At 43.3% G+C, this 26,653-nt stretch overlaps 1 protein-coding gene across 2 annotated transcripts in view; it reads left to right on the top strand.

Annotated features, from left to right (window-relative positions):
- Positions 1–26,653, top strand: part of LOC133617648 (anoctamin-1-like) — a 234,925-nt gene that overhangs the window by 76,465 nt on the left and 131,807 nt on the right. For both annotated transcript variants that reach the window (XM_061977756.1, XM_061977757.1), the window contains 2 exons: positions 5,603–5,754; positions 18,002–18,056. In XM_061977756.1, coding sequence (XP_061833740.1) covers positions 5,603–5,754; positions 18,002–18,056 — 207 coding nt within the window. The remainder of the gene's footprint in view (positions 1–5,602; positions 5,755–18,001; positions 18,057–26,653) is intronic.

Below are 26,653 nucleotides of genomic sequence, written 5' to 3'. Positions count from 1 at the left end.
CTTTTGGGTTCATTGAGGTTAGCTAATTTTACTTGTTTTGGAAAGTCTTGACAAGCCAAATTTTCTTGTTCTATTGGCAGATAATTTTGCTTAGTTCAAATAAAATACCTCTAATTTTTTTTTTTTTCTTCTTGTTTTTGAACACTGACTTTTTGCAGTGTTGGTGTCAAATAACGTGTGAATGCTTCAAACAATAAATAGATATAGTTTTTTGGTGTAGAAAAAACATCGCAAATGCTTAGGCATTCACATAAATCATTGGTTTGGTGTAGAAAAACATAATTCATAGTGGAATTGCGTCTGACTGCCCGAATGCTGAAGCTTAACTGAAATGCTTGATGGTATTGTAGAATAACTCTAAGAAAAGTTTGAATAGTGAAATGGTTTTGAATGCTAAAAAGCTTATGCTGACCTGAAATGTTATTTGAATGTAAAATGAAATGGTTTGAATGTTGAATAGTTTAAAAGTCAAAATGGTTTGAGAGAAAAAAAGCAGAAGCTGTACTGAAATGTAGTTTGAATCTTGAAATGCTTAATGTTGGTATAGTTAGATAAGTAACATACTTCTGAGATGGCAGAAAGTTACAGAATCCATGAATATTGGTGTACAGCCTTTACCTTTGGGCTGATACTGAGGGCAACTGTGTTGACTAGTTAGACGCGTGCAAATGATTGAATGTCCAGTACTGTGGTTTTGTGTTTGGATATGACAATCCGTTTATTTTAAGCTATCAAAATTAAATGAAATGTAGGCTATAGAACATAATGTATGCTGACCTTGAACAGAACATTGTCACAGCAGCGAGACCTGACCACACACGGTCCGCACGGCACAGTCAAACTGTTTGTGTCCTCTATGCAATCGCCCCTGAGTGCTCCCACCTGAACCCAATTAAATGAGATAAACCATGGCAACTGCACCATAGCAACGGTCCCATCCCTGTCAACACTTCCTGGTTCTCAAAAGGAAGTGGGCTCAGCAATCTGCCGAAAAGGAAATTCAACATGAACTGAGGCCAGCAATCAATTAGAGAAAACAAAATAAAAACAATATATATACAAATAAATGGTAAATGGGTTGTACTTGTATAGCGCTTTTCTACCTTTTTAAGGAACTCAAAGCGCTTTGACACTATTTCCACATTCACCCATTCACACACACACATATTCACACATTCACACACTGATGGCGGGAGCTGCCATGCAAGGCGCTAACCAGGCCCATCAGGAGCAAGGGTGAAGTGTCTTGCTCAAATCAAATCAAATCAACTTTATTTATAAACACGTTTGAGTCAGGACTTTGGGAAGGCCATTCTAAAACCTTAATTCTAGTCATTTCTGTTTGGGGTTATTGTCCTGTTGGAACACCCTAAGACCCAACCTCCTGGCTGATGATTTTAGGTTGTCCTGAAAAATTTGGAGGTAATCCTCCTTTTTCGTTGTCCCATCTACTCTCTGTAAAGCACCAGTTCCATTGGCAGCAAAACAGGCCCAGAGCATAATACTACGACAACCACGCTTGACGGTAGACATGGTGTTCCTGGGATTAAAGGCCTCACCTTTTCTTCTCCAAACATTGCTGGGTATTGTGGCCAAACAGCTCAATTCTTGTTTCATCTGACATCACATGGACAAAGGTAAGACCTTCTGGAAGAAAGTTATGTGGTCAGATGAAACAAATTGAGCTGTTTGGCCACAATACCCAGCAATATGTTTGGAGGAAAAGTGAGGCCTTTAATCCCAGTAACACCACGCCTACCGTCAAGCATGGTGGTGGTAGTAGTATTATGCTCTGGGTCTGTTTTGCTGCCAATGGAACCGGTGCTTTACAGAGAGTAAATGGGACAATGAAAAAGGAGGATTACTCTAAAATGATTCAGGACAACCTTAAATCATCAGCCCAGAGGTTGGGTCTTGAGCGCAGTTGAGTGTTCCAACAGGACAATGACCCCAAACACACGTCAAAAGTGGTAAAGGAATGGCTTAAGGTATTAGAATGGTCTCCCCCAAAGTCCTGACTTAAATGTGTGGACAATGCTGAAGAAACAAGTCCATGTCAGAAAACCAACAAATTTAGCTGAACTGCACCAATTTTGTCAAGAGTGGTCAAAAATTCACCCTGAAAATTGTCAGAAGCTTGGCTACCAAAAGCGCCTTATTGCAGTGAAACTTGCCAAGGGACATGTAACCAAATATTAACATTGCTGTATGTATATTTTTGACCCATCAGATTTGATCACATTTTCAGTAGACCCATAATAAATTCATAAAAGAACCAAACCTAATGAATCTTTTTTGTGACCACCAAGTATGTGCTCCAATCCCTCTATCACAAAAAAATAAGAGTTTTAGAAATTACTGGAAACTCAAAGACAGCCATGACATTATGTTCTTTACAAGTGTATGTAAACTTATGACCACGACTGTATGTGGATGTCAATAGTGTTTTACGTGGCCTTGGTGTCACTCATAACCACAGGTCGATGTCCCGTGAACAGACATTGTTTGCAATCAATCCAGCCATTTACTGCCGCTCCACCAGGGCTCACCTACTCCCGGGAGGTTTTGTTGGAGCTACACGACCTCCACTTGAACCCAGGAAATGCATTCCTTCCCCCTTATAACATACCTTTGGGGTTACTTCGGGTCACAAGCGGAGGAAAAGGAAAAGAGACTCTAGAGGAGGGATACGCAACCGGCTAAGGAGAAGAGGAAGCCGGCTAAACCTTTAACCTGCCATCATCCTGTCAAATATCCGAACGCTACGTAATTAGACCGACAAACTTTACACCATGATCAAGTCCGATCTGGATTATCAACGAGCCAGTATCTTTTGCTTTACAGAGACATGGCTCTGTGAAAATGTGGACTTTCAGCTGGAAGGATTTGACATCATCCGCTTTGAGAGAGACATAGTCCAAACACGGAAGTCAATTGGGGGTGAGCTCTGTATGGCTGTCAACAAGAAATGGGCAACAATCTACACAGTGAGGGAGACGCAGTGCTGCAAACATTCCGAAATGTTAACTGCCCTTTTAGACCATTTTACTTATTCAGAGAACTGTCACAGATCACTGTCAATTTAATGTATGTTCCGGGACCTGATTTTGCCCAAGCGGTCAAGCACATCGCTGAAAATTACAACAACGCAGTCACAAATACTGGAGAGCAGCTTGTATTCCTACTTGGTGAATTTAACAGGTGTGATAGTTACACATCTTCTGAGTTTGGAGCAATATGTCACAACTCCAACAAGGAAATTTAACATGCTGGATTTGTGCTATGGGAATATACCTGTAGCATATGTTTCTAACCCACGCGCACCTCTGGGTATGTCTGACTACAATGTAATCATGCTGCTACCAAGATATAGGTCCCAACTAAGGACCGGGAAAATTGTCACAAAACCCATCAATCTGGAATGAGAATGCATGAGACTTTAAAGGGCTGTTTTGAGTAGACCAATTGGGATTTGTTTTTTAATGACTATGGGGATGATTTTAACAGGCTTGCTGTTGTGCTTACTGCATACATTTTATTCCATGAAGAAACCATTACTCACTTTGCACATTTCCAGGCAGTGAACTGTTTTTTGCTTTAAATGTAATTTGTACTGTTTGTAGTTCCACAAAATCTCGACATTTCTGTAGTTTTGAATGTAGGGAAATGTATGTGTGATCACTATATCCTGCCTTATGAATTACCTGTATTGCTTTTTTCACTGCAGGGTGTTGTGCGGATACAGTGTGCTTATGTAATTATTGCCTCAAACGTCTGCACTGTGGTGCAAGTTAATGGCATTCTTATCTATCAATGACAATGTCTTAAACGTCTCTGCCTACTTATTAATAAAATGTAGCATTCAGCCTGTTAAATTCTACAATTGCATACTATCAATCAGAACAGGTTATAAAATGTGTATATACCATGGCGATGGTAATATTGTGTAGTGAACTGTAATTACCAGATGTGGGCTGCAGAGGGCAGTGGCAGTCATGCCCGCGGTTTGAGACCTTGTCTCAGTGGTAGCGAAGAAGTGAGATTGTTCAAAGACAATCTTCCTTCATATCGCAGGTGCCGTTACAAAACACTTAATTTCAACCTGCCAGAAAACATTTATTTAGGTAGAAATATCACAGAATAACAATAGCAGATCGTAAGGCAGTTTTTTGTTGTTTTGTTGGCGGTATAGCTCGGTTGGTTGAGTGGCAGTGCCAGCAACTTGAAGGTTCCAGGTTCGATCCCCGCTTCTGCCATCCTAGTCACTGTCGTTGGTCCTTGGGCAAGACACTTTACCCACCTGCTCCCAGTGCCACCCACACTGGTTTAAAAATGTAACTTGGATATTGGGTTTCACAATGTAAAGCGCTTTGCGTCACTAGGGAAAAGCGCTATATAAATATAATTCACTTCACTTCACTGGATGTGAAGTGAAGCGCTATTATTGTGAAGCTGCCAACCGGTCGTGTATGATTGGTATGAGAAAAGACTTGACATGTTTTGACAAAAATCTCAGATAAAAGTGACTTTAGACTTCCTCTCTACCGTCTTTGTTTCGACTGAGCGTATATTCCATTTTACTAAAGCAGTTTGAGTGATCTATATTTTATGTTTTCAATGCACTTAACTGTAATCCAAACATGGACGTGAAGCTTCTCCTCACTCCAAGCAGCAATGCGAGCTCAGCGTTCGCTCCAATTATGTTATCTCACAGCTATTGAAGGTAAAATTGTCTTCTCTTGTCCGGAGAAAGTCTTGCCATGGCTTTGGATCTGATATTTCCATAAGGTCTCCCTTTCTTTGTGCAGTTTTCAGCTATTTTCGAGCCTGTGGCTTAACATTTACTGGACCCCATTAAACATTTCCCCAAACTACGGTACACATTATCGCCGTTAAAGGAAGTTTAGTTATCGCGTTAACTTGACAGCGCTAATTTAATTATAGAAAAATAAAACACTGTACTTTGGTCTAGTGATTATTTGGCATATCACAAGATAGAGCCCGTGTACCACTTTACTACAGTTTGAGAATCACTGTCTTTGAGCTCCTCATCCGTGCATAGTCCTATCTAATCTGTGATCCTCAGCTGTACATTTTTTCCTGGGCATTTTAGAAGCAGCCCCGCACAAATGCTGATAGATTTAAAAATGCAAATTTCCTACGCATCGGTGTTTATAAAAAATAAAATAAAGTCCATGGACACAAGTCGAGTTAAAAATAAAAGTGTCGATAAAAACACATTCACCAAGCCCCATGCACATTTTGTCCAAGCCAATAAATTAACCACAGATGACAATCATACTACCTCTGTTCAAATATATAGTGATAAACCAGATACACAATGACGTGTATATTATTTTTAAAATCAGCGTACACTGAGACAGAGTCCAGGAAACAATATATATGCCATCAATCTATTTTCTACCGCTTGTCCCTCTCGGGGGTTTTAAATGACCATGCGTGTTGTACAAATAGGAGTGTGCTTTGATATGTTGGCTCCATGTGTGATTGAGTTTGACACCCCTGATGAAGAGTTAATTTTTTTCATCTGTACAAGGAAAGTAAGTCCCTATTTTAAAAACAAATATAATTTTCCTTCTAGGTATATGAAGTTAAGAAGTCAAGCGGCGTTATAGAAAAGATCAGCTTACTCGTCAGTAAAGTTGTTGAGCCTCTTCATCCTCATGTTGATGGAACCCAACCAAAGAACATCAAACACCTGTCACACACGTTCTCCAGAGAGAAGCAACACCTGTAAGTACATATTTGTTGTATACACCAGACTACATATTTATCATGCTTATAGTGGGCAGACATGTACTTGGGGATAGGCTGATTGGCAACACTAAATTGGCCGTAGTGTGTGTGAATGCGTGTCTGTCTATCTGTGTCGGCCCTGCGATGAGGTGGCGACTTGTCCACTGTCCGAATGCAGCTGGGATAGGCTCCAGCGAGGCCGATAAAATGCCGGACGAAGCAACCCCCTCAACTCCGACACCAAAGAAGATTACTGCAGCGTACAGGAGGAGGAGGTTAGAGGGGGTACCTTGTGTAAACTTCATGTTTCAATGTGTACACATGCGGATTATTAACGGCCAATATATGTACAAAATTAAATGTGTCCAAAGATTAAGTGGGTCTGTCTTAACTCTAGGTGTGTTTTATAGTGTGAAAATTACGGTAAAAAATTTGCAGTCATGCTGTTATGACTAATGCATGAACATGTGTGTGTGTTACATGAGCATAGTTTATGTGCTGAAAGCTGGAAAAAGGCAGGATATAAAGTTTAGACAGGCGCGGCCACCACTGCTGCCCACTGCTTCCCTCACCTCCCGGGGGTGATCAAGGGTGATGGGTCAAATGCAGAGAATAATTTAGCCACACCAAGTGTGTGTGAGACAATCTTTGGTACTTAAAATTTTTAAGACATTGACTTAGACCAGGGCTTCACGGTGGCAGAGGGGTTAGTGCATCTGCCTCACAATACGAAGGTCCTGAGTAGTCTTGGGTTCAATCCCGGGCTCGGGATCTTTCTGTGTGGAGTTTGTATGTTCTCCCTGTGACTGCGTGGGTTCCCTCCGGGTACTCCGGCTTCCTCCCACCTCCAAAGACATGCACCTGGGGATAAGTTGATTGGCAACACTAAATTGGCCCTAGTGTGTGGATGTGAGTGTGAATGTTGTCTGTCTATCTGTGTTGGCCCTGCGATGAGGTGGCGACTTGTCCGGGGTGTACCCCGCCTTCCGCCCGATTGTAGCTGAGATAGGCTCCAGCACCCCCCGCAACCCCAAAGGGAATAAGCGGTAGGAAATGGATGGATGGATGACTTAGACCAAGACGAATGATTCACAAGGGAAATTGTTACAACACTTTGGAAATTTAGCACTGGGGTTGTCCCGATACCAATAATTTAGTACCGGTACCAAAATGTATATGGATACTTTTCCAAATAAAGGGAACTACACAAAATATATTGGCTTTATTTGAACAGATAATCTTACACTGTGGCGGGCACTAGGACCATGCTCACACTCAGCAGAATGTCTTCTTGGGCACACTGTTAAAGTGTAGTTGTTTAAAGACCTGAGAGAAACACTGTTGTGTTTCCTGCATTTGGCACAACACTACATTAAACACTCACAATCAAAGAACAATATTACAAGGTTAAAATATAAATGAAAAGGCATTGAAATGGCATCGACCCTGAAGGGAACGTCTTCCTTGTGCTCCTCGACTACGGTCAGCACCAGACCGAACAGCAGGACAGGTGTAACAACTACATCATTACCTGTCACTTTTTAGAACTCCTTGTGCAGATCTGAATGCGTATTATTTCAATGTTTACCTTAGTTTGAAGCAAAGGTGGTAATGCTAATTGCCATATTTGGCGAGGCGTGTTTTAAAGCAGCTGTTGCGAGAGTAGCGTATGAGTTTGTGTGCCCCTTTTAAGAATGGTGGTATGTGGGGTGAGCTACATGAGTAAGTGAGCGGGCAAGTTAGGAGAGGTAGCGCTAGCATGTGCAGGAGTGTTAATAGCATGGTAGATGTCCGGTTGTGCCCTGTGGAAATTATAAATAAACTGACCAACATTACGGCCTAAGAGCGGAGCCTTACGGATGCATTGTGAAGGGTTTTATCCTCGACAATACATCGGTCCTGGAGGAAAAGGCTCCCCTGCTCTACGCGACCACAGTCTGGGACCCGACAAGCAGGAAAGGTCTAAAACAGTACTTACTGTTGCAAGTAGAAACCCCGTTTCCATATGAGTTAAATTGTGTTAGATGCAAATATAAACGGAATACAATGATTTGCAAATCCTTTTCAACCCATATTGTGTTGAATGCACTACAAAGACAACATATTTGATGTTCAAACTCATAAACTTTATTTTTTTTTTGCAAATAATAATTAACTTAGAATTTCATGGCTGCAACACGTGCCAAAGTAGTTGGGAAAGGGCATGTTCACCACTGTGTTACATGGCCTTTCCTTTTAACAACACTCAGTAAACGTTTGGGAAGTGATGAGACACATTTTTAAGCTTCTCAGGTGGAATTCTTTCCCATTCTTGCTTGATGTACAGCTTAAGTTGTTCAACAGTCCGGGGGTCTCCGTTGTGGTATTTTAGGCTTCATAATGCGCCACACATTTTCAATGGGAGACAGGCCTGGACTACAGGCAGGCCAGTCTAGTACCCGCACCCTTTTACTATGAAGCCCCGTTGATGTAACACGTGGCTTGGCATTGTCTTGCTGAAATAAGCAGGGGTAACGTTGCATGGATGGCAACATATGTTGCTCCAAAACCTGTATGTACCTTTCAGCACTAATGGCGCCTTCACAGATGTGTAAGTTACCCATGCCCTGGGAACTAATACACCCCCATACCATCACACATGCTGGCTTTTCAACTTTGCGCTTATAACAATCTGGATGTTTTTTTTCCTCTTTGGTCCGGAAGACACGACGTCCACAGTTTCCAAAAACAATTTGAAATGTGGACTTGTCAGACCACAGAACACGTTTCCACTTTGTATCAGTCCATCTTAGATGAGCTCAGGCCCAGCGAAGCCGACGGCGTTTCTGGGTGTTGTTGATAAATGGCTTTCGCCTTGCATAGGAGTGTTTTAACTTGCACTTACAGATGTAGCGACCAACTGTAGTTACTGACAATGGGTTTCTGAAGTGTTCCTGAGCCCATGTGGTGATATCCTTTACACACTGATGTCGCTCGTTGATGCAGTACAGCCTGAGGGATCGGAGGTCACGGGCTTAGCTGCTTACGTGTAGGGATTTCTCCAGATTCTCTGAACCCTTTGATGATATTATGGACCGTAGATGGTGAAATCCCTAAATTCCTTGCAATAGCCGGTTGAGAAAGGTTTTTCTTAAACTGTTCAACAATTTGCTCAGGCATTTGTTGACAAAGTGGTGACCCTCGCCCCATCATTGTTTGTGAATGACTGAGCATTTCATGGAATCTACTTTTATACCCAATCATGGCACCCACCTGTTCCCAATTAGCCTGCACACCTGTGGGATGTTCCGAATAAGTGTTTGATGAGGATTCCTCAACTTTATCAGTATTTATTGCCACCTTTCCCAACTTCTTTGTCACGTGTTGCTGGCATCAAATTCTAAAGTTAATGATTATTTGCCAAAAAAAAAAAGTTTATCAGTTTGTACATCAAATATGTTGTCTTTGTAGTGCATTCAATTGAATATGGGTTGAAAAGGATTTGCAGATCATTGTATTCTGTTTATATTTACAACTAACACAATTTCCCAACTCATATGGAAACGGGGTTTGTACAAGTATACTACACATGGTGCCTCCTTGTTTAAAGTGTCACCTTTATTGTTAGTTTTGAAGCCCAAATACCTCCATATTGCGCTTCACGCACCCTCTGTATTAACCAGTGGAATTGTTGTTTTTTGCCATTTTTCCTCGCAGAGATGTTATTGCTTGTATGCACTTTGTGTGTGCGTTTTGACACACTCAACATCATGCTCCTCGGCTCTGTAGTCACCGCGGCAAAGCGGCACTCAGATGAAAGAACAGTACCGGTACTTTTCAAAGGTGGTATAGTACTGATTTAAATTGATTAGTACCGCGAGACTTTATTAGTATCGGTATACCGTACAACCCTAGTTAGCACCCTTTTGGCAGCCACTTAAAGGGAAAAATGCCTATATTTTATTTTTGTCCATCACAATCTTTATATGAGACAAAAACACACGTCTTTCTCTTCTGTGCGTTCTAGAAAGAGGTGGCTAACAATGCAAGTAAATGAGATTAATCTATTCTGCCTATATTTCCCTCTAATAAAACCTCCAACCAAATTTATATTTAGATGTTACCTGCATATCAACCAAGCTATTGCAACAGTGTTAATTAAGAGGAACTACTTTTAGCAACCCATCATTCTCACAAGACACTCACACTGCTCCTGCGGCCACTAGTGAGATGTAAGATAGCTACTGAGCTACTGCTGCGGATGAATTGCCTCCGAGTTTGGAAAAGTTAATGCGAGATTATAAATCATATACAGTAATAGGTTGTGGCCATACATTGAGAATTTAGTCAATTTCAAGCCCTGGAGATGGGATTTATGGCTCTTCGTTATTTGGGTTTTTTGCAGTTTTCTTTTTTTTAATCACTTGTAGCAGTTAGATAAGAGTTGGGTCAGATTAATTTGTATTCACACAATTGTTACTCTATTAGTGGAAAATATTGAAAGTGTTTTTTTTGTTATTGTTGAACAGTCCTTAAGTTAGTGCCATATCCCCATGCTTTGACAGTGATCACTATTTTTCCCTCACTTAAAAAACTTTGTAGCACAACAGCATTTTAATGATGTAAAAAAAATATACACAAAAAATATGTATAATTTAAATGTATTTATGAATATAAAAAAGTATAAATAAAACTAGATTTAAAAACTAGGACATTTGTTACGGCGCAAACGCGCTCCGTGCTTCCCTCTTCTGCGGGAGCGCTCAGAAGCTCCTATGTGAGCACCAGACACGCCCCCACGCTCGTCACGCAGAACGCGCCCACACTCCGCCGCAGCCGGAGGCAATCAACACCCAACGCACCTGGCTTTGATGAGGGACGACAGTATAAAGACCTTCGACGCTGACTCATCGTGTCTCAGCCTCGCTGTGTACCTCCGTTGCTGTTTTTCCCTCCTGGATTCTGTTTGCTCTCCCCGATCCTTGACCCAATTTTGGACTTCCGGATTTTGCCCTCCTGCCCTCGACCCCAGCTCGGACCTTGGACCTCCTCTTGGATCATTCCTTTTGGACTTGGACGTTTATCATTCAACACGCACCTCAACAAACCTTACGATATTCATATGGTAAATTTCCACACATCTCTCATGCAAACACATAGGAGCATACACACCCCATTCACTGATCAAGCACTCAATAAACCTGTTGAGCTTAATATTCTGTTGTCGTGGCGTCTACTTCCCCAGTTCGACATAACAGTACGTTCCGACCAAGATGGAACCAGACGGCACCCCTAAGTCTTCGCCCGGACCTATGGCTCGGACTTCCCCCAGTACAGACTTGTCCACAATCCAGTCTGTCCTCCAACAACACCAGGTCCGTTTTTCCACCCTGGAGGACAAATTGGACGTTGCATTCGCCAGCCTGTTGTCCAGACTCGACAACCTCAGCACTGGTCAGGTGACACCCCCCACACCTGTCATTAGCACACCCAATACACTCGCCACCGGGGGAGCTACACCCCTCCAGGAACCAAAGATAGCAAGCCCTAAAAATTTTGAGGGAAGTTTTGAACACTGTCGCGGCTTCTTGGTTCAATGCGAGTTCATTTTTCTACACCAACCTTCCCGATATGCAAATGACGGTGCTAAAATTGCCTTTATATTCCCCTACTATCGGGACCTGCGCTGAAGTGGGCCACGTCTGCTCTCAGTAAGGATTCAGGGCTTAACGCCAATGTCGCGGCTTTCCGCAAGGAATTTTCGACCATCCTGCTGATGGTGGAGACGCCGCTTCCAGACTCCATTCCATGCGACAGGGCCCCCGATCTGTGGCTACTTATACTTTGGAGTTTAGAACCCTGGCGGCAGAGAGTGGATGGGACAACAAGGCACTTCAGAGCGCTTATCAAAGAGGACTTAACGACTCTATTAAGGACGGTTTGTTGCGGGATAGACCTTCTGTCAAGACCTCATCGAGTTAGCCCTACTATTCGACCAATGACTTATGGAACGTGAGGCGTAGAGGGAGAGCGACTATGGCAGCACAGCATCTGCAAGAGTCTCTGGATATACCAACCGTCCCCTCACCAGAAGTTCTGGCACTGTAAGACCGGTTCTAACCACACCTCAAGAACCCATTCAAATTGGCAGGTCCCATCTATCCTTTGAGGAACGAGAACGGAGGTTCCAACTTCGACTCTGTCTATACTGTGGCCGGATAGATCATCAGATACGCGACTGCACTTTTCGGCCAAAAGATCGGACTCACCAGTCAAGGGGATCCTGGTGAGCCATACAACTGTCCCCACAACTCCCTCCAGGAGGAACCCCTGTATTCTGTTCCCCGCAAGCTTGACTTGGGAAGCTAGGATGTTGTTCATGGACGCATACCTGGACTCCGGAGCCGACGGAAGTTTCATGGACTTAAGGAACGCCCAAGAGAAGTTTATTCCATTAATACCTTTAGAAATGTTTGTCTCCGCCCAGGCTCTAGATGGCCACCCTTTGGGCCCTATCAAATACCGCACTAAACCATTGTCTCTTACACTTTCTGGCAACCACACAGAGATCATCAGCTTCTGGGTTTTGGACGCTCCAGTAGCCCCCTCGTCCTAGGCCGAACTTGGCTCATTAAACATGATCCTCACATCTCTTGGGCTACTGGCAGGATTCTGGCTTGGAGTAAACACTGCCATGCTCATTGCCTCAAGTCTGCAGTAGTTCATTCTGAAAATCCGAGACCAGCGTCACCTCCGGTGGACCTCTCCCGAGTTCCCAAAGTTTACCACGATTTAGCCGCCATATTCAGTAAGGAACAAGCCTTGTCTCTTCCACCTCACAGACCTTACGACTGCACTATCGACCTCATCCCTAATGCAGCTCTCCCTTGCAGTCGATTGTATAACTTGTCTCTCCCTGAAAAACAAGCGATGAAGGATTACATCTCCGAGTCCCTTGCTTCTGGAATCATCAGACCATCTGAGTCACCTGTAGCCGCCGGATTTTTCTTTGTTAGCAAGAAGGATGGGTCACTTCGTCCCTGCATCGACTACCGTCAACTGAACTGTATCACCATTAAGAACAAATACCCTCTACCTCTGCTTTATTCATCCTTTGAACCTCTCCCCCCTGCCACCATCTTCTCCAAGTTAGATCTTCATAATACGTATCATCTGGTCCGCATCAGGGAGGGAGACGAGTGGAAGACAGCATTTAACACTCACCTGGGTCACTTTGAGCATAAAGTTATGCCTTTTGGACTGACCAATGCTCCCGCTGTTTTTCAGGCCCTTGTCAATTACATTCTTAGGGATATGATTGATTGATTTCTGGTGGTCTACCTGGATGACATACTCATTTTTTCCAAGAACCCTCAGGAACACCAGCACCACATCCGTCTCATCCTTGAACGATTACTGGAGATCCGCCTATTTGTCAAAGCTGAAAAATGTGAGTTTAATTCTTCTTCAGTTGAGTTTCTCGGTTTTGTCATTGAAAAAGGACATATCAAGGCTGACCCCAAGAGGGTGAAGGCGGTGGTGGAATGGCCTCAACCCTCTACCCGTACCGAATTACGTCGTTTTCTGGGATTTGCTGGATTCTACAGACGAATTATCAAGGATTTCAGTAAGTTGGCCGCACCCCTTCATGCACTTACATCAACCAGCATACCTTTTTAATGGAACCGGGAAGCAGGTATGGCATTTTGGTGCCTGAAGAGGAGCTTCGTCTCAGCACCCATCCTGGTGTATCTGGATCAAGACTGCCCCTTCATTGTTGAGGTAGACTCATCTGATTCAGGAGTTGGGGCAGTCTTTTCACAACGCTCCAAGCAGGACAGCAAGATCCACCCTTGTGCATTTTGATGCTGGTAATCGGGAGTTACTTGCTGTCTACGAGGCATTAAGGGAGTGGAGACATTGGTTGGAAGGTGCTAAACATCCGTTTCAGGTTCTCACTGATCACCAAATTCTTCTCCATGTCCGATCAGCCAAGAGACTCAACGATCGGCAGGCCCGTTGGTCCCAGTTTTTTGGCCGCTTCAATTATGTTCTCTCTTTCAGACCAGGATCCTGTAACACCAAAGCTGATGCACTCTCTCGCCAGTTCTCGGAAGAAACCACCGACAAGACCCCAGAAGAATCCATTCTTCCACCCTCCAGGATAATCGGCATGGTCACTTGGAAAGTGGAGGGTCTTGTCCAAGACTCCTTGAGAAAGAACCCGGGACCAGGTGGCGGACTTCCCAACAGACTATTTGTTCATCGTGAACTACGTCCTCAAGTTTTGGAGTGGGGGCATTCCAGTGTCTTCTCCTGTCATCCAGGATTCCAACGCACTCTGTCCTTCATCCGCCGGCGGTTCTGGTGGCCATCCATGGCTAAGGATACCCGTGAGTTTAGCGCCGCATGCAGTACTTGTGCACGAAATAAACCATCCCACAGACCGCCGGCAGGACTGCTGTGTCCTCTCCCCGTCCCCAGTCGCCCATGGTCTCACATATCTATGGATTTCATTACTGGTTTTTCCCACATCCCAAGGTAATTCCACCATACTCGCCTTTATTGACCGATTTTCTAAATCTGCACATTTTGTTCCCCTTCCCAAACTTCCATCTTCCTCTGAAACTGATGACCTTCTTACCACTCATATTGTTAAACAACATGGCGTCCCGGTGGACATTGTCTCGGACCGTGGCCCCCAGTTCACATCCAGGGTGTGGCAGGCCTTCTGCAAGGTCAGTCTCACTTCTGGTTATCATCCGCAGAGTAATGGTCAGGCTGAGAGAGCTAATCAGAGTGTGGAGACCATGTTGCGCTGCATTTCCGCCCGACAACCATCCTCATGGAGCAAGTTTCTGCCATGGGTCGAATTTGCCTATAACTCCATGAAGAGTTCAGCTACTGGATTATCACCATTTGAGTGCTCCCTTGGTTACCAACCCCCTATTTTTCCCCAACAGGAGATTGAAGCATCTGTGTCTTCCTCTCGCAAGCATATCAAGTAGTGCCATCAGGTATGGAAGGCAGCCCGTGCTTCTCTGCTTAGATCTTCTGAAAGTATATGCAACAGTGCCAACCGGCGACACATTCCGGCCCCTGTTTACTTTCCAGGCCAACAAGTACTGTTATGTACCAAGGACCTTCATTTATAGATACCATAACTCGCACCCCGTTTTGTAGGACCCTTCACTATTGAGACTATCATCAACCCTGTTGCAGTCAGATTATCTTTGCCACCTTCAGTTAAACGACACCCAGTAGTCCATGTTTCCCAGATAAAGCCGGTTGCTCCACTCTCCTCTCCCGACCCCATCCCTCCCCCTCCTAGAATTTTGGACAATGGTGATCCTGTTTGGACAGTTAAAGCGATCCTTGGGGTCCGTCAACAGGGGAAGGAGTTAGTTTGTTTGGTAGATTGGGAGGGTTATGGACCTGAGGACAGGTATTGGGTTCCTGCTTCCTACCTTGCTGACCCCGGACTTCTGAAGGAATTCTATCAGGCCAACCCTGGAGCTCTTCGGCGCTCATCAGGGGCCTCGCATAAGGGGGCGGGGGGGAGACACTGTTTCGGCGCACACACGCTCCGTGCTTCCCTCTTCTGCGGGAGAGCTCAGAAGCTCCGCTGTGAGCACCAGTAATGCCCCCACGCTCGTCACGCAGACCGCGCCTACACTCCGCCACAGCCGGAGGCAATCAACACCCAACGCACCTGGTTTTGATGAGGGGCGACAGTATAAAGACCTTCGACGCTGACTCATCATCGTCGGAACGTAGCTCTGCTCGCCTGCCCGTGTCTCAGCCTCGCTGTGTACCTCCGCTGCTGTTTTTCCCTCCTGGATTCTGTTTGCTCTCCCCGATCCTTGACCCAGTTTTGGACTTCCGGATTTCACCCTTCTGCCCTCGACCACAGCTCGGACCTTGGACCTCCTCTTGGATCATTCCCTTTGGACTTGGACGCTTATCATTCAACACGCACCTCAACAAACCTTACGGTATTCATATGGTAAATTTCCACACATAGTCTCTCATGCAAACACATAGTAGCATACACACCCCATTCACTCATCAAGCACTCAATAAACCTGTTGAGCTTGATATTCTGTTGTCGTGGCGTCTCCTTCCCCAGTTCGACATAACAACATTGTGGCAGGTGACAAACACATGGTTGCTTCCAAATAACACGGCTTTATTTAAAGACTGCCAACAGATACAGACTACATACACACACCGATTGCACCAAAACAGTGCACCCAAAAAGAGTCTCAAACCACGCCCATACAGACTGGGTGAGGGCATGATTCTCGTGCCCGCTACCCTCGAACACCCAGAAGGATTGTTGGGGGGTGGGGGGGTGGACAAAAGCCTCCTAGGGGGCTACACCAACTTGCCATAACGCAGTCCTTCTCAAATAGTGGGTGCGTGCCGTTTGATGCCAAAGTGTGACCTTGGGGAACATGCTTTTGTATCCCGTACCAGAATATGATGAAGCATATGTTGCGCTTGGCTTCACTGTAACCACGGTGGGAGACGAAGAAAGACTGGTGTGTTGTTTCCTTTAATGTTAATAAGCTTACAATGTTATGCAGAGCTATAGTTGTAACACATTTGTAGACAAATTACACTATGTATAGTGGGGTGGAGGGGGTGGGGGGGGCCTAACAGAAAATATTTGAAGGACTGCCATAACGGCTGCAACGAGTGGGTGAAACCTGTGAGGCACAATGCTCACGTGGGATCCAATAACGTGAAGGACATTCAAGCCTTAAGGACTTAGGAGAGTCACCAGGGCAGTGGACTTGGCCTTGCAGCAGTTCCTCACTTGCTACACTTTGTGCTGGCTTGAGCCTATCCAACAAAACGCCTTACCTGCGCCCACCCATATAGCACAAAACTTTTAGGATCGTGTTCGAGCACCCTAAGCAGGCTGTTGTATGGAGGGGCGAATGGCTGGTATTGTGACGCACAAAATCAAGAGGGGCAGACATAAGTTCCGAGGACACAAATTACAGAGGAAAACAATGGTGAACCGGGCCAGGACTTCAAGGGCCCCTCGACAAAAGAAGTAGAAGATCGCAAGTTGGAACCCTCGGGCAAAAAATCACTGAGAATGGGGAGTTGACCGAGAACCAACTTGGCGGGTCCAGTGCAAAGATCCTCTTTTGGGGCAAAGTGCAACCCAACCATGACCCAAACAAGCGGTCAACTCTGTTCCCATCTGAGAGTGCAACATAAAACATATTTCTTTAAGCGAGCTGTTAAAACGTTACCCTGGGGTGGTAGGCTGTAGTGTGGTGATCTGGTTTTGCTTTAATTGACACGTGTGTTGATTTAATTGTGATGAGTAGGTTATCATTTGATTTCCAATATGAAATAATTAAAGTTACTATTCTGTTCAACTTTAATGTTACAAAATCTGTAAAGGCATTGTCTTTAAACAAAATGTTTGTTTTCCTTAGTTCGGTAACCGTCTACACACCTGCACACTATATGATTTAAAAATAATAGCTATTCATCCATCAATCCATTTTCTACCACTTGTCCCTGTGGGGTGGGGGGAGCCTATCCAAGCTGCACTAAGGCAGAAGGCAGGGTACATCCTGGACAAGTCGGCATCTCATCGCAAGGATAGCCATTCAAATTCCTGAAAACAGATTTTAAGCATGATTATAGGACTGCTTGTTGAGACCCTGAACATGCTAACTGAAAACAAAGCAAATGAAACAATCTCCTAGCAACCTAGTGCCTGGTAAGACACACAAGATATAGTAAAGGAAGAGTTACAGAAAAACGGGTGTCACAGATAATATTTGGACATTAGTATTTGGCCTCTTTGACCATAGTCATTAAACAGTCCTGCCCTTTTTCTCACGTTGCTTAACGGCTGAGTTCAAAGTCATTGAAAAGCACAACAATTGCATTGAGAAGGTATAGGGACGGCGTGGCGAAGTTGGTAGAGTGGCCGTGCCAGCAATCGGAGTGTTGCTGGTTACTGGGGTTCAATCCCCACCTTCTACCATCCTAGTCACGTCCGTTGTGTCCTTGGGCAAGACACTTCACCCCTTGCTCCTGATGGCTGCTGGTTAGCGCCTTGCATGGCAGCTCCCGCCATCAGTGTGTGAATGTGTGTGTGAATGGGTGAATGTGGAAATACTGTCAAAGCACTTTGAGTACCTTGAAGGTAGAAAAGCGCTATACAAGTATAACCCATTTATTTATTCTTTATGTTGTCTATATGTGAAATGTTTATTTTGTTTGTCACCAGGTTTGACGTTTCAGACAAGGATTCCTTCTTTGACAGTAAAACCAGGAGTTCAATAGTAAGTAAACTGAATGTTGGCTTATTAATTTTCTTCTTGACAAGAGACCCAAAACCAGATAATTACATAATATCAAACTTGACAAATGCAGCTAGTAAATTTCACGTAACAGAAAAAAGGTTTCTAATGTTCTTTCATTGAGAATCAACTTGGAACAGCAACAACAGAATGTGTTTTAAAAGGGTTTTGATGTGGTTAGTGGTGTGAGGAAACCGTGACATTGTGGAGAAGTGGTGCATCTCCAGGTAAGCCAGGTCCGAATAAGTCAGCAATCAGTCAGTCAGTACCAAAGAGTGTAAAGACAGATGTAGAGGTTTCTCTCCTCTGGGTTCTTCGGACCACCAAGCACACTGATATGACAGTCTCGTCTAGGTTTACAATACTGTTTATTTTTCAATAAATTGTCTTGCTTTTCAGCAATTTGTCTGTGATTGTCTGTCTCGCTCTTGCTTTCGCTCGTGCTCCAACTCGAACTTCTCTCTCCTCTCCGGCTGCTGCCTTTTAACAGAGCGAAAGGTGATTAGACAAGCAGGCCCACGTGGGCCATCTACGCACCTGTCGCTGATCTCGCAGCCGGTCTTGGCAAACCCCGCTTCGCTGCAGGTCCGCAGGCCACGCCCCCCTCCACAACAGACCTTTGGCAAAACGCCTGTGACCTGTCGAAGGGTTAAATGTAAAAAAGTACACATGCTTTGTTTTTCTGACACTACAATTTCCATATATATCAATTAAAAAAATACTGTACATTGAGGGCCCAATCTTTTAAAATCTAAATAAGTATTAAATAGTGTGAACAAGGTATACACTATAAATGGGATCTGAGAATGTCGTAGTAGCTTGTGCAGCCCTTTGAGACATTAAGGGCTTTATAACTTTGATATACAATTGTGTGTACTATTAGAAGGTATGTTGCAGGTGATCTACTAAGACTGTGTGTAGAGTTGATTACAAGTACAAAGGCAGTGCAGATCATCATTTAAATGAGGATATTGTGTGGACTACCTGCTTTCAACATTGAAACCCTCTTTTAGTGCACATTCATGTTATCAATTTCCAACCAAGTGGTGTGTCATGTTGTTGAACATGCAGCACACAAATTTATTCTTACCACTTTTTCTGGGCTATTTAGAAATGTAATCTTGACATCAGATTATTTTAAGCATGCTTTGTTTTTCTGACACTACAATGTCCATATATATCAATTAAAAATACTGTACATTGAGGGCCCAATCTTTTAAAATCTAAATAAGTATTAAATAGTGTGAACAAGGTATACACTATAAATGGGATCTGAGAATGTTGTTGTAGCTTATGCAGCCCTTTGAGACATTTGTGATTAAGGGCTATATAACTTTGATATACAATTGCATGTACTATTAGAAGGTATGTTGCAGGTGATCTACTAAGACTGTGTGTAGAGTTGATTACAAGTACAAAGGCAGTGCAGATCATCATTTAAATGAGGATATTGTGTGGACTACCTGCTTTCAACATTGAAACCCTCTTTTAGTGCACATTCATGTTATCAATTTCCAACCAAGTGGTGTGTCATGTTGTTGAACATGCAGCACACAAATTTATTCTTACCACTTTTTCTGGGCTATTTAGAAATGTAATCTTGACATCAGATTATTTTAAGCATGCTGAAGGTGTGCCAGTGTTGTGCCTACATCAGCAAAAACGACAATGATGCATTGGAATGATCCAAGAAAATTAAAATGCATGTTGCAAAAAATGTTTTCACAAAGAGGATATTTTTCTCCTATACAACAATATCAAAAAACTGCAGCAGTTTGCTGGCTCCAATGTGCCTTAAGTCAAAAAGCAACTGTTATATGTAATTATTGGATAGACAAAATGTCTAATATTTATATTTCTGTTCATATTGCGAGAGCAAAATTATATTTGAATTTCATAGCTCAGGAATTTAGTATATCAGGTTTGAACATTTTAATTTAGGGCAGGGGTGTCCAAACATTTTGACTTGGGCCGCAGTAAGCTAAAATAAAATAAAAAATAAAAAAAATGAAAGCCTACTGCGTGCAAAGTAACATTTAAAAAAAATAAAAAATAAGTGTGTGTGTGTGTGTGTGTGTGTGTGTGTGTGTGTGTGTGTGTGTGTGTGTGTGTGTCGAGGTTTCTGTGTTTATCCGTTATACAGTGCTCAATACCGGGGTAGAGAGGACTATACGTTAGGTCAGGAAAAACACAGAGGCTATATCATCCCTACAAGTTTTTTTCGTAGGGTTAGGGTCAGTCGTGGTCAAAAGTTTACATACACTTGTGAAGGACATAATGTCATGGCTGTCTTGAGTTTCCAATAATTTCTACAACTTATTTTTTTGTGATTAGTCATTGGAGCACATATTTGTTTGTCACAAAAAACATTCATGAAGTTTGATTTTTTTATGAATTTATTATGGGTCTACTGAAAATGTGACCAAATCTGCTGGGTCAAAAGTATACATACAGCAACATATATGATCAATTTTGGTGATGTAGAAAAGTTACAATCAAATTAGCTTCATGGCATGGCCTCTTAGGCCCCGTTTACACTATCCAGGGTAAATCACACCTAACCTTATCCGTGTCCACACACAACAATGCCACCGTTTAAGACCCCCGCCCCTCTCCGTCCGCCGGCGCAACGCGACCTAGTACACATGCGCGGGAAAAAAAAAAAAAGCGTCCATCTGCTCCAAGCTCTCCAGTAGATGACTTTACTTCACTGTGAAATGATTTAAAATAGCTATATTGTAAATAGTTTGCTGTGCATTTTACATTTGTTTGCTGTGTTTTGTGTGCAAGTTTTTAAATTAAAATGTATCTCCTTTGAACAATATCCAGTGTTGTGGTATTTCAATTAACTAAAATCCAGTGTGCTGTGGGGCCCTATTGTAGTGAATCACACCTGAGCCATCATAAATTAATAAAATCTTTAATCGACATGAGAAAGTAGACAATGCGATAAACTGTTTGGGACACGAGGGGATGGTTTCATCTTTCAGCTGCGCACTAATGGCGGAGTTCGCGAAGACCATTATCACCTTATACCTTATGCTCTACCAACCGGTATAGCTCGGTTGGTAGAGCGGCCGTGCCAGCAACTTGAGGGTTGCAGGTTCGATCCCCACTTCCGCCATCCAAGTCACTGCCGTTGTGTCCTTGGGCAAGACACTTTACCCACCTGCTCCCAGTGCCACCCACACTGGTTTACATGTAACTTAGATATTGGGTTTCACGATGTAAAGCGCTTTGAGTCACTTGAGAAAAAGCGCTATATAAATGTAATTCACTTCACTTCACTTCACTTCACCTGCTGCTAGGAGAAAATTGGTCAGGATGATCAAGAGTCAACCGAAAACCACCAAAAAGCAGGTTTGCAATTATTGGAAGATGCTGGAACACCGTTGTCAGTGTCCACAGTCAAGCCTAGTTTTGCATCGCCATGGACTGAGAGGCTACCATGCAAGAAGGAAGCCCTTGCTCTGGAAGCGACACCTTAAGGCTCGTCTAAAGTTTGCTGCTGATCACATGGACAAAGATAAGACCTTCTGGAGGAAAGTTCTGTGGTCAAATGAAACAAAAATGTAGCTGTTTGGCCACAAAACCCAGCAATGTTTGAAAGAGAAAAGGTGAGGTCTTTAATCCCAGGAACACCACCCTACCGTCAAGCATGGTGGTGGTAGTATTATGATCTGGGCCGGTTTTGCTGCCTATGGAACTGGTGCGTTACAGAGAGTAAAATGGGACAATGAAAAAGGAGGATTACCTCCAAATTCTTCAGGACAACCTAAAACCATCAGCCCGGAGGTTGGGTCTTGGGCGCAGTTGGGTGTTCCAACACGACAATAACCCCTAACACATGCCAAAAGTGGTAAAGGAATGGCTAAATCAGGCTAGAATTAAGGTTTTAGAATGGCTTTCCCAAAGTCCTGACTTAAACCCCATTGAGAACATGTGGACAATGCTGAAGAAACAAGTCCAATAGGCCACGCTTGGCCCACGGGACGTAGTTTGGACACCGATGATTTAGTGCTACAATGATTAATTGATTAGAAAAAAGCTTTGGTTTATTGTTGTCTTCAATGAATCATTTATTGATTGTAACTAACAAAAGTGATAATGTGGACTTCACGGAGTCCACATACCGATATGTGGACATAGTTTCTGCACGGCAGCTGCAACAGAACACACAAGTGTGTGGGTGCTGTGATCTGTGTGGCGATGAACAGCAAATATTTTTTTTATTTGTAAATGCTTATTAATGCACACATTCAGAGAGCAATTTTAATGTTGAAACTGACAACTGATCAAAGTATCATACAAAGACACAACACCAAGTCACACAGGTCTTTGGAACTGAACATTGTAGAATTTGTCTTGAATTTGAAATCAATGTATCAAGCTGTAAGAATTATTAGTATGTGTTGCCAGGCTATTGTTGCTTTTCAAGACCTGAGAGTTCTGCTGCCTTTGTCATGCATGATTTTACAAATTATTGGCGGCAAAGAACTTTGATGCTCACGCTACTTGGCTAACAATTACGTATCTAGCTTTCACTGATGGTACACTAACCATTCGACTCTAATATGTTAGACTACGGACTGGGGTTTAATCAAAACGGCAGTGGCTCAGATGTTAGAGTGGCCGTCCAGAACGTTGAGGGTTTCTGTTACGAAACTATCCTCTGCCATCCTAATCACTGCCGTTGTGTCCTTGGGCAAGACTCAACAGCTTGCAGTACTACTTACACTGTTGTATGGATGTGAATGAATGTTTGGTGGTGGTTGTGGAGGCCAAATTGTCAGCCACGTTCTCGTCTACCCCAGGGAACCTGCGGCTACAAATGTGGCTAATAAATGACAGCTTTTTAGTTCTCACTGTAAAGCGCTTAGAGTGTCTAAAATTTTTTTGAAATATCTATAAATCATTATTATTACCATTATATTTGGATTTACCTGCAGTTCCTTTATTTTCTCTCTTCTCAGTCAACCATGCAAGATGTCTCATTTGTTATCATGATGGCGTAAAACTTGTTGCATACCCACCAAGCCCGCATCTTAATCCATCACTTCTGTGAACACATTTTTCTTAGTAAACTCTCCACTGTGTATCCTCTTGCTCCTTTAGACAAATACATTTTAATAATGGTGTGGTGACATGTAAAAAATCGGGTAAACGACAATAAATAGCAAATCTTCTAACATGTTTGGTCTTCCTTGGACTGCGTTTTCTATTTAGACAACTCCTAGCAAAGTTATGAATCAAAAATTGAGCTGTTTGGCCACAATACCCAGCAATGTTTGGAAGAGAAAAGGTAAGGCCTTTAATCCCAGGAACACCAGCCTACCGTCTAGCATGGTGGTGGTAGTATTATGATCTTAATCCATCACTTCTGTGAACACATTTTTCTTAGTAAACTCTCCACTGTGTATCCTCTTGCTCATTTAGACAAATACATTTTAATAATGGTGTGGTGACATGTAAAAAAATAGGGTAAACTACAATAAATAGCAAATCTTCTAACATGTTTGGTCTTACTTGGACTGCGTTTTCTATTTCGACAACAACTCCGAGCAAAGTTATGAATCAAAAATTGAGCTGTTTGGCCACAATACCCAGCAATGTTTGGAAGAGAAAAGGTGAGGCCTTTAATCACAGGAACACCACCCTACCGTCAAGCATGGTGGTGGTAGTATTATGATCTGGGCCGGTTTTGCTGCCAATGGAACTGGTGCTGCTAGCGCTCCTAAAATATAATATGGTAATAGCATTTTATTTCAAAATTATATTTTGTGTCTTTGATGCATTTATAGTTCACTTTCAAAATGTTTGTAAATCCTACAGTTGTCCAGTTTTGGTGTCTGATATTATTTGAAAATCTGAATACAGAGGTCCTCAACCTTTTTTCTTGCGAGACCGATTTTCACAAAATAAAAATAGCCAACAGCTACTCATTTATGTAATATTTATTTTTATAATGTAATTTAACCCAAACAAATCAAATCAACCTGTATTGTCAGGAAATGAATAAAATGTTGCAATCCACAACGGATATTTTGTATTGAAACTTTAAAAAAAAATTGCATTTGCATTTTGTATTTCAGCATTCATTTCTTTCTGGTTCTTATTAGGTTAAAACATGGTTGCTGTCAAATTACGCTCAATATTACATATTTTACCCACTCACACACTACAGATGAGACGCACACACTTGTTTCGATCGTCTCACAATTTGTGTGTGTGTGTGTGTGTGTGTGTGTGTGTGTGTGTGTGTGTGTGTGTGTGTGTGTGTGTGTGTGTGTGTGTGTGTGTGTGTGTGTGTGTGTGTGTGTGTGTGTGTGTGTGTGTGTGTGTGTGTGTGTGTGTGTGTGTGAGTGAGAAATTAGAGATAGCCGATAAATGCTTTAAAATGTAATAACGGAAAGTATCGGTTTCAAAAAGTTAAATTAATTACTTTTTAAAATGCCGCTGTACGGAGCGATACAAATCCGGTAAAACACGGATGTAGGGAGACATACAGAGCAGTTGCGTCTGCCAGTCAGCAACCCCTCCCTTTCCCCCTCTCCCACACACAACACAGGAGTTGACGACTGCAGCAGGAGAGGTTTACTGGTGACACTTGATGACCTCATCAAACCGCCGCGAGCAGAGCATAACAACAAGAGTGTGTTGTTGCCGGTGCTATAGCCGTGGCTAACAAGCGGGCTCGCTCGGTGACTGACTAACGACACCATGTCTATGGTTTGGGATTATTTTATAGTTTGTCCGACGGATAAACTGGCAATTTGCAATGACTGGAAAAAGTTGGTTATGTGAGGAGGAACCAAGACGTCTTCCTTTAATACGAGCAAGTTGATCTCCCACCTCTTCAAGAATCATAAGGAGATACACGATGAATACAAGCGGAAGATGGATGAAAAGCAATCACCAAAAAAAAGTAGTACCACACAGTTGTCGCTTAAAGACTCCGCCGAGAAAAAACTAAAATACAACAAAAACCACCTCAGGGCGAAAGCCATAAGTCAGAAAATAATGGAGTGTATCGCCCTGGATAACCAACCATTTTCTATTGCACAAGACGATGGATTCACCAAACTTGTGGAATTCCATGCCCAATCGCAAGTGTTTCTCAGAAGAGGCCTTACCTGAATTGTACAGCATTGTTTCCCATCACGTCAAAGTTATTTTCTGATGCTGTATCCCTTAGCTTCACCACAGATATCTGGTCTTCGAGTGTTAGCCAGGTTAGCATGTTGAGCTTGACTGCGCAATGGGTAGATGAGGATTTTGTGATGAAGGATGTGCTTCATTCTCAAGAGAGCCGTGGCTCTCATACATATGACGCAATCTCATCTGCATTTGAAGGGATGTTTGAGAAATGGAAAATCCCCAAGGCAAAAGCCCACGTTGTGGTCAGGGACAATGCACGCAATATAGCAAAAGCTATGGTGGAGTTTGGTGTGGCTAGTCTGCCCTGCATGGTGCACACTTTGCAGCTTGCAGTGAACGGAGGTGCCCTGTCTCAACGCAGCATTTCAGAAGCTCTGACTGACTGGTAGGCCACTTCAAGCACTCACCACTAGCTTGCAGCACATGTTTGTTACTCATTCGAATACATTAGAGCAGGGCAGATTGAGCCCAGTTTATAATTCCCTGTTATATAGTATACCAGGCAGTCTTGCACTAAAGGAGGACTGTTATTGTTTACTTTATTACTCTAGTATACTCTAGACTGAAGCTGTGTACCTTCATTGTTTTTGTAGCTGTTGTTTTGAGGCATGTTTAAAAAAAATAATAAGACGCCGCACCAATCCACTCTTCCCTCACTCATGAACAAGACCTCAAGGTATTTGAACTCCTCCACATGGGGCAAGATCTTCTCCCCAACTCGGAGATGGCACTTCACCCTTTTCCGGGCGAGAACCATGGACTCGGACGTGGAGGTGCTGATTCTTATCCTAGTTGCTTAACACTGCTGCAAACCAATCCAGTAAGGGGTTAAGATCCTGGCCAGATGAAGCCATCAGGACCACATCATCTGCAAAAAGCAGAGACCTAATCCTGCAGCCACCAAACTTGATTCCCTCAACGCCCTGACTGCGCCTAGAAATTATGTCCATAAAAGTTATGAACAGAATCGGTGACAAAGGCAGCCTTGGTCCAACCCTCACTGGAAACGGGTCCGACTTACTGCCGGCAATGCGGACCAAGCTCTGACACTGATCATACAGGGAGCAGACCACCACAATCACAGTCCAATACCCCATGCTCTCTGAGCACTCCCCACAGGACTTCCCGGGGACACGGTCAACTGCCTTCTCCAAGTCCACAAAGTACATGTAGACTGGTTGGGAAAACTCTCATGCACCCTCAGGGATCCTGTATAGAGCTGGTCTACCATTCTATGACCAGGACGAAAACAACACTGTTCCAGCTGAATCCTAAGTTCGACTATCTGGCGTAGCTTCCTCTCCAGTACACCTGAAGAGTGTGATCCCACGATAGTTGGAACACACCCTCCAGTTCCCCTTCTTAAAGAGAGAAACCACCACCTTGGTCTGCCAATCCAGAGGTATCACCCCCAATGTCCA

The sequence above is a fragment of the Nerophis lumbriciformis genome, linkage group LG18 (assembly GCF_033978685.3).
Source record: "Nerophis lumbriciformis linkage group LG18, RoL_Nlum_v2.1, whole genome shotgun sequence".
Classification (NCBI taxonomy): Eukaryota; Metazoa; Chordata; class Actinopteri; order Syngnathiformes; family Syngnathidae; genus Nerophis; species Nerophis lumbriciformis.
The sequence above is the reverse complement of the archived record's forward strand: the minus strand, read 5'-3'. Positions and strand labels throughout refer to the sequence as shown.